The 9,203-nt window shown below is 57.9% G+C and overlaps 1 protein-coding gene across 1 annotated transcript in view; it reads right to left on the bottom strand.

Moving 5' to 3' along the window:
• The window catches only part of ATP6V1B1 (ATPase H+ transporting V1 subunit B1), a 21,847-nt gene extending 12,899 nt beyond the window's left edge, over positions 1-8,948 (bottom strand). Inside the window, exons 1-2 of the mRNA XM_040623331.1 lie at positions 8,753-8,948; positions 2,611-2,666 (exon numbers count right to left, since the gene is read on the bottom strand). Coding sequence (XP_040479265.1) covers positions 2,611-2,666; positions 8,753-8,870 — 174 coding nt within the window. The 5' untranslated portion in view covers positions 8,871-8,948. The remainder of the gene's footprint in view (positions 1-2,610; positions 2,667-8,752) is intronic.
• Between the last annotated feature and the right edge of the window lie 255 nt (positions 8,949-9,203).

The raw sequence follows: 9,203 nt of genomic DNA on the forward strand, positions 1-9,203 counted from the left end.
GATGTCCACTAACCCGACTCATCTTTAATGCTTGCACAACCTGTGTGTGACTGTGAGATTAGGGCTGGGAGTGTGGATGTTCAACAATCTAGGGGTCTCTACACTCAGGCGTTTAGCCTTTAGCATTTTACAGTCTACACTCAGACCTCCAAAAATCAGATGAAACTGTGAAAACTACCTCTAGAAAAATGCTCAGGCACATGGATACACAGCTTCAAAGGTTTGCATACAATTTCGAGGCCCTTACTCCCTGGGCTGAGAACTTCCAATCTACACAAAATTCTTCCTCCAAGCAATTTTCCATTTGAGGATGGAAGCAGGAAGCATAATTGCGGGTGTGGCTGGATTTGGGCAGAAGGTGGCGCTGTAGAGGAGGGATTGTGGCATTTTGACCAAGCAGCTCAGAAAGAGGGAAGAGGGTGTGGGACCCGGAGAGGGGTACAGAAAGCTGTCTTCTCCATCTCCTGAACTTATGGGACTATACATACTGCTTCTTTTTCTTCCCTATGCAAGTCCAGGGTTCTCTGCGTGTCTCCATCACCCACTTACTCTGTTCTAAGAGAGTTACAGATGCATCTAATCATCACAGAGATCCGCCTCGTTTCCTAGTCTAGTCCCACTGAACAGTCGGGAGAGGGGATGTTTTCGAAGGTTCTGACTCTCCATGCCACACGGTGGGGGGAGGGGGCAGCGGATGGTACCAACTGTTTCATCAGGCCTATTAGCACTTCTGCATTCGGAGCAGAGCTAGGGCTAGCTGTTCTCGAGGAGTAAGGAAAATACATTTACCTGATTTGAGCCTCACGACAACTCTCTTCTCGTTTACTAGATGATGAAACTAGAGTTTGCAAGCCTAACAGATGCTTCTGCAACTTCAGGGAACATCATATCACCCTGAAGGGCTTTTAGAGACTGACTTTTGCATCCCCCACCCCACCGAACATCCCCCCACCCCAGAATTTCTGATTCTGTTGGTCTGGGATAGGAGCCCCAGAATCTGTATTTCTAGTAAGTTCTCAGATAGTACTGATGTTGTCGAACTAGAACCGATGGGTAGCTAGGAGGAAGGGTGGGCTGGAGAGTCTGAGTCAGACTGCGTGACCCCCCATGCACACACGCATATGCACTCTGTCACACTCCCTCCCAGGGCCTCCCCAAGGCTAGTAGGTCAAACGGGAAGGTCTGTATGAACTTGGAATCTTGTTGCCAGGAATGAGAGGGTCGGATTCAGTCATTCTAACCCTTAGTCATTCATGCCTCTCATTCATGTACTCACCCTTCCTTTGAACAAACTGAGCCCCCACAATGGACTGGCTGTTCAGTAAAAGTACAGTGTGGGGCTCGGGGGGCTCAGGAATAATGTGCAATTGGAGGGACATTGTGGGGGCAGTGAGGGGACATGTGGCCAGCTGGTGGTCAAATGGCTGGATGGAGCTGCCGATGGGACAGTACAGAAGAAGGAGTCTAAGAGGGACAGGCTCATTGCCCAGGGGCCTGGGCAAAACTTCTAGAAGTGACCTCTCAGCTAGCCCTGGGGGTGAGTCAGAAGAAGGTATGGGGGAAAGGCAGTCGGAGAGGCAGAGGGAAAATATGAGCAAAGCCCTAAAGACATGAAATGGCAGTTCCACGCAAAGGCACGGTGCATTTCCACGTGGGGGGGGGGTGCAGCATGAGAGCAGGAAGGTGTGCAAGAACTGTTACAGAATGTAGGGCCTGTAAGGTGAAGGTGCTGGGAATACGAGGTGAGTTTGAAGCAGGGAACTGCAGGGGTTCTGGTTGTAAGGGGGCAGCATGGAGGACAGCAGGGCCCCAAGTGGGGGGGGCCCAGAGCCATGGCCATAATCAGGGAGCGGCAGGGTGGGAGACTGCTCACATATCATTGGCACTGACGGTCCAGGAAAGGATGATTCCAGGGTGGCACTAGCTTTCCGGTCTGGGATGGGGGGTATGGGGTGGGAGCCTGAGGGTGGAACTGTTTGGTGGGAGGGGAGACAGAGAGTGATCTCATACCTTTGCAGGACCCTTTATGCCTTAAGAATTCCCAGCCCCAGACTCAAAATGCTGTCAGTCTCTGCCATGGTCCTGTGGTTCCTCAAGGGACACAAAAGAGCCCACATCCCATTTCTTTCTGGGGGGCCCACTTTACTTCCCACCCACGCTGCTGGTTCCCAGGCTGAGACATTCCAAAAGCCTCTGAAAACCTTGAGCTCTGGAGAAGAGGTAGCTGGCACTGCTCTTCTGCCCTCTCTTCCTTTGAAAAGCAGCAGCAGATGGAAGAGTCCAGCCTTGTGAGCAAGTTCAGTACAACCATCCCACTGACAAAGAGGCACAACAGCCTAGATCCCCCAGGTCCTTGGTGGTAGGTGTGGATCCCTGAAGGCCCAGAGCAGGAGTGAGGGCGTGGGCATTGAAAATGCAGGAAGAGAAACCAAGGGTGGCTGGGGAGACAGTGGGAGAGGAAGATCGTGGGGATGGGTGACAGGGAATTAGAAGGGACAGGTGTGCCCATGGGAGACAGCTAGGGGCAGGGCAGTTTAGAAGAAATCCTGCACAGGGGCTGGGGAGCCCTGGGATTTGGCCTTGGTGCCTGGGAAGAAGTGGAAGTCTTACCTTGACCTGGTCCAGCACCACCAGGGGCCCATTGACACTGCACACAGTCCTGTAGGCTGGGGGAGGGGTGGAGGTAGGTGAGGGTCTCACACCCAGACACACACACACACACACACACACACACACACACACACAGAGGCATCCTCTGCCTTCCCTCCCTGTACGCACCACCCCCACCCCCTTCCCAGTCTGGGCTGTCAGGGTCATTAGCTGTGACAGGGCCAGCCACCATTGCTGTAAGGGTCATGCCCCTGCCCGCAGGGCCCCCCGCTGGCTTGGACACCTGCAGGAGGCTAGGGGAGGGCCAGGGCAAGGGCAGAGGCCCCTCAGAGTCCTCTCCTCCCCCTCAGCCTGAAGAAATCTTTATCTTGAGGCTGCTTCCCCTCTGGCCTCAGCCCCCATCTTGCCCACTCCCTCCTCTCTGACCCACAACATTTTCCAAAAACTTCTGGCCCCCAGCTAGAGATGACTAGAGAACTGCCCTCTGTGGCCCTCCAGGATCACTCGGCACTGACAGCACTGTCTGTGCGCCTGTGAACCTGTGTGTCTGTGCACCTGTGCGCATGTGTGCGGGGTCGGGGGTGGTGCAGGCACCCATGAGAAAAACCAGCCAGGGGCCCTGCCTTGTCATGAGGCCTTGCCAGGGAGGGTCCTGGACAACCTGGACTCCCTGGGTGCCTGTGGGGGAGGGGAAAGAATGACAAGGAAGGAGGAAGAAAAGGATGTCCCAGTCCTACTGGCTGGAGAGACCCACAAATGGGGAAGTGAGCTCAGCTTACAGGGAGCCTCTAACTCCAGTGCTGGGGACACCAATAGGAAAGCCATGGACTGGCAGACAGGAAGCCTATCTTGGTTCTGCTAGAGGCTCTCTCTCAGACTCTCCCTCACCCATGACCCTGGGATGTACAGCTCTTCCCTGGGGTCCCTGTGAAGCACCAGTGGGATAGCTGAGATGAGGGACCCTGACAAGGCAGGATGGTCAGAGTGTCTGTAAGTTCACTGGATCACTCGCAGGTTGGAAGAACATCCGAGGGAGAGTGGTCCAATCCTCTTTTCAAAAGGGGAGGAGAATGGGGATGAAAAACCTACTCCCCAGAGTCAACCAGCATGCTTGTGACAGAGCTGCGGCCGGAATCCCACCCTGTGCTTCCCATGAGACCACACTGGCTCCCAACCACTTGCCCTCATGCTTCTGTGCAAGCCTGGTGCCAAGTCACCCCACACCTAGAGAAACTAAATGCCCCCAGCTCACGTCTTGCCCAGTCTGGAGCTCAGTGGTCAAATCCCCTGTCTGATCTATGTTCCTTTCACTGGGACTTGGGCTAGGAAGACTGACTGGGCAAGGCAATCCTTGTGGGGATGTTTGCAAGGCTCTTCTGAGCTTATGGACTGCTAGGAAAACTCAAGAACAAGAAGGCACAAGAAGACCCGTTCTTTTTGGGCTTGGACCTGGAGCAGGGGAACTCCTTCAGCTTCCTCTGGAGGAGAGGAGGTGGTATCCAACATTCCCTCTTAGGCCAAACATTCTTGGCCCCAGGGCCCAGGCTCCTGGGATGACTGATCTCTAGGGCAAAGGGCCAGTGCCTCCCCCTCTGTTGGCCCTCCCATCAAGCAAGCTCTGGTATCTCCCATCTTTGGTTTGTTTTTTTTTTTGTTTTTTTGTTTTTAAGATTTGATTTATTTGAGAGAGTGAGTGAGCAAGAGAGAGCACCTGAGCAGGGGAAGGGGCAGAGGGAGAGGGAGAAGCAGACTCCCCTGCTAAGCAGGGAGCCCAACTCAGGTCTCAATCCCAGGACTCTGGGATCATGGCTGCAGCTGAAAGCAGCCCCTTTTAACCAACTGAGCCACCCAGGCGCCCGTGGTATCTCCCATCTTAAAAACCACTCCCTCAGCCCCAGTCCTTGCACAGCTGTTGCCCAACTTCTGGCAACCACGGCTCCATTGCTGACTTCCTTTGCTCACCTTCCACCCGCTCCCTGCATTCTCCAGTCTGGCTTCTCTCTAGGCCACCCCAAGGGACCAGGCACAGTGGACCAGAGCCTCATTTTAAAAAGCCCTGGAAAGAGCTGGCCTCTTACTGGCCCTATAGAGAAAATACCAGACCGGCCAAAAGGGCGGAGATGGCCGAAGCAACGTGCAGAGTGGGTGGGCTGGGCTGGGGTGGGGGAGGGGCCCAAGGTCCACAAAGCCCCAGGGAACTCTTTCCCATTCTGCCGCAGAGTCAAGTCTTTCACCTTCCTCCCTTCCTTCACAGCAGGCTCCCCCCATTTCACAGCTTCTTTCCAGGAAACTTGTTACCTGGAAATCCCCACAGCTACTTCGGGGAGGGCACCCGAGCTGGGGGGAGCAGCCCAGAGGCCAGGAGGAGTGCTGCTCGCAGGGCCCTTGGGCTGGGTGCCCAGCGTGCCGTCTGTAAGCCCCCAGCTCAACCGACCAGCCTCAGCCATAAGCCAGCTTTCTGGGTTTCCAGAGACGCAGGCCTGGCTCGCTCTCTCAGCGTCCTAAATGCTTGCTGATGGCGTCCATCGCTCCGTAGTCTGGGCCCTTCACCGCAGATAACCCATCTGCCTGCGTCTGTTCAGCAGCCGGCTTCTCCTATCCTTCAACGCCCTGCCCTTGACAGAGTTCTGCAGCCCCCCAGTTCTGCACCCCCAAGTCCCACAGCCCTCAGGCGGGCACCCTAGAGGGCGTCCTCTTCTCCAGCCTGTGGTCCCTGATGAGATGGATTATGTCTCCTCCCTCAGACCAGAGCTCTGTGTCTCCCCGGTCAGACTAGAGCCTGTCTTTTCTTAGAGGCTGTCTAGTTCAGACACAGCCAAGATGGTGGCTGGGCAACAAAGGTGTCCTTGCCAGGAAGCCGGGCTTTTTGTGTGTACCACCCCCAACTGACTGTGTCCATTGCCTGCAGTGGCCAGCTGAGGCCCGGAAGTTGGCTGGTTTCTCCTGGGGCACACCATAAATCAGTCAGCATCTTGTGGCGCTCCCCCAGCCTTGGGACATCCCCTTCAACAGGGTGAGGTGAAAGGGGGGGTGCTGGAGGCAGGGGGCTGGCCCAGAAGACCTCTGAGAGGCACTCCCTCAATAGGCCTTCGGAGACTTTGCAGACACTCCCTCCCTCCGCTCCGCGCCCTCCCCTTCCCCATTGTCCTAGCTGACACTCCGGTTGCACTTCAGGCCGCAAGCACGGAGCCCCTCCCGGCCCCCATCTCCCCGCCGCCTTCCTGGTCAAAGGCTCAGCGGGGCTCCGCGCAGCCCACTAATTAGGGCCTGCGCAGCCACACCTGCAGCGTCCTGGGAGAGGGCTGAGCCCGGCGCCCAGGCGTGAGGCCGGGGCCGGGGCAAGCCCGGGGCAGCGGGTCCCGCACCTCCTCCCTGATCCCCTCCGGAGGGATTAGGGGAGGGAGGGCAAGGGCTGGAAGCCCAGGCTTCTTAGAATCAGCCCAAGACCTGCCGGGTGGAACGCTCTCAGTGTGACCTCCCTGGCCTTTCGGTTGAGGAAACTGAGGCAGGCGGCAAAGCTGGAGTTTGGCACTCCAGCCTCTGGGTTATCTGACCTGGCTCTACCCGTCCAGCCGGGCTGACAGCCTGTCAGTCCAACCTTTGCTCCAGCTGTACCCTGCCCCCCTTCTCCCTACCCCATCCCCCCTGCCCCTGACTAGCATCTTCTGCCCCACACAACAGATCGAGCTCCATGCCACCTCCTCCCCTTGGGGAAGAGCTCTAGCTCTGAGGGAGGCAAACGGGTCCCTTCTTAACCAGGGCGGACATTGCTGGGATTCACTCCCCATCCTAGTCTACCCTGCCCCTCCTTTCTGGCTCATTTCTTCAGCCACTGCAGTGAAATCACCCTTGAGGCCTCAGGCCTGTTGGTCTAGAAAGCCCTCTGTTGGACTCACCCCACCCATGGCCGAGGAAGCCCTGCGGCTGGGAGCCAGTTGCCCCATCCCTGTCCCTCTGGTCCCCCAACTCTCCTCCTAGGCTCCTTCTATCTCTACACAAATTTCTCCTCCCCAGAAATCCAGAGAGTCCTTAGGGCGGAGGCCAAGCTGGGGGAGATGGGCAGAAAGAGACAAAGGAGTCCTGCCTCTAGCGATCTGAGGGCACAGCTCTAGTTTTGCACAACCCACCCCTGCCCCCACCCCCCATCCTCACCCCTCAGGCCCCAGAGGAGGAAGGGGTGGGAACTGGAGAAAGCTGTGGGTGCAGAAGCACACTCAAGGATCCGGTCTGCTCCTGGGTGGGGGAGGCTGTCGGTGGGGCTGGGTCTGGCCCTTGGGTGTACCCTATGAGGGTACCCTATGAGGACACCGGTAGGCAGCAAAGGCGGTAGCCTCTGTCACTGCAGGAACATCTTTAATGCAGGTGGGGAGAAGAGTCGGGGGTGGATGGGCTCCCCTTCTTCAGAACCTTGTCTCCGGGTCAGCTGTTGGGTGTGACACATTCACCTGGGTGGGGGCCCCATCAAGGGACACACAAGCAGACACAGAGGTGCCGGCACCCCTGGGTTCCAGCCTGGGTCACATCTTCTCGGTGTTTCCCTGTACCAGGACTTAGTTGACTGCAAATAAGGCGCTGGCTGGAGGCAACCGGCTGGAGGGGGCCCTGGGGTGAGGTGGCACCTGGCAGGGTCCCTGGGAGGGCATGCTGGGGAGGGGAGGATGGGAGAGGAGCCTGCAGGGGTGGGCTCAGATCTCCACCAGGCTTGGGCTCTGGACCCAAGTGGGGAGCTAGTCATGGGGTATTTCTGTCCCTTTATGACCCCTGCTCTGCCCCAGGGGCGGATCTGGACCGCAGTGCTTCCCCCAGGCTCCACGCGGCAGGGCCTGCAGAGCCTCCTAGATAAATCCGGTCCCATTCAGTTTCTCCTCGGCCGGAATGTGCTCCACCCCTCAGTGCCCGCCTCAGGCCTCTGGAGGTGCCTCCACGCCTCCTGCTCTGTTGCTCCGCAGGCCGGGTCTGCCTACTTTGCACTTGGCCTGTTCTGGGTCGTTGCCAGCTCCATTGAATGCAGACCCAGCTCTCCCGGCTGCCTGGTCAGGTGGCTCCTCCCCCCACGCTCCCGGGTAACTACAGACGGAGGGCGGAGGGCAGGGTGGCTGTGCGGGGCCAGCTTCTCTCCCCACACACCCTCCCGTACCGGGCCTCTGGCGCTGCGTGGCTGGTGCCAGCCAGGCCAGTTTACTCCAGTGAGCTGGACGGCCTGAGAATTCGAGAATTGGAGAATGACCTTGGCAAGGAGAGACGGAGGGGGTACTCCCTTCGGTCCTCAGAGCCTTACTGGTTTCTGTGCCCCAGACATCTGGACACCCCTCGGGATGGCCCCCTCAGAATCCTGCAAGGGTCTACTCCGCTCCCCGTGCCAGGCACTCACCCTCCCCCAGCTGTGCGTGCACAGACATAGGACATCACTGACCACACACCCACATTCTCCCCATGAGCACGCAGCTCGCGCACGGACCCACACACTCACCGTGAGTGTGCAAGCGTACACATATACTGTCACACATGTCCTCATTCTGATATACACACACGCAAGCTGTCACACACATATTTACACCTATCCTCACCCAAGTGAAGGTGGGAGCACGGATCCAGGCACACGCCTTCCCCTGGGTTCCAGACATAGACACCTTCCTCAACAGGCATGCAGACATGTACCCACTGACATGGCATGCAGTGGCATGTACGTCCCCATCCTGAGAACGCACACGTAGTCCACCTTGCCACACACATTCCCTGAGAACACCTGATCATACATTTCCTAGTGCTGAGTGTTCTGGTGCACACGCACACACACCCCCAACACACACCGATCCACACAGAGTACGTACCACAAACACGCACTCTTGGGGCAGTGGGAAGCTCTCTCTGGACTTGGGGTCTCAGTGCAGGGTAAGGGTGATGACCGAGAGGTCCCTGCAAGGAACTCCCCTGCCTTCTCCTCTGGGGTAGCCTGGGCTGGGGACCCCATCCCTCCATCTGCAGAGGTGGCCCCTTGTCCGGGCGGTCCATCGTGTCACTCTGCTGGACTGAGAGCCCCCTAGATCTTCCTCATCTCAGATCCTCCTCTTTCCCTGGGCTAAGAAGCAGAGGCACCCATCAGCCACCCCCCACCCTCACCCACTGCGGGGGTTGTACTCACTGACGCGGGGATGGGTGATGTAGTTTCGAGTGACCGCTTGCATGTGTTCTCGGGCTGTGCCCAGGTCACAGCCACTGCCAGGGAGCCCCCCGGGCCTACTGTCTACCCTTGTGGCCATGGCGAAGCACCAGGCTGGGAGCAGAGGACCTGAGCCTGCTGTGGCGAGCACAACGTTTCAGGTCTGGCTGGAGCTGGAGAAAGCTGATCGGACTGCCCCTGTGGCCACCCCGCCCCTCGCCACTCCCCTCCTCTCCTCACCGAGTTGACTGTAAACAGGGAAGCCAGCCTCCGGTCCTGGAGCTCTTCCAGATCTGGGAGGCACCCTAAACCACCTGCAGCGGCAGCAGGGAGGGGAGGGGTGGAGGGGGTAAGGCTGGCTCTCTAACCTCTGTCTTTGGCTGTTCCTGGCCCCCAGCCTCCAGCCCTTGTGGATTCCGCATCCCCCCCCCCC

Source organism: Ursus maritimus, unplaced genomic scaffold, assembly GCF_017311325.1.
Source record: "Ursus maritimus isolate PB19 unplaced genomic scaffold, ASM1731132v1 scaffold_6, whole genome shotgun sequence".
In the NCBI taxonomy this organism is placed as follows: domain Eukaryota; kingdom Metazoa; phylum Chordata; class Mammalia; order Carnivora; family Ursidae; genus Ursus; species Ursus maritimus.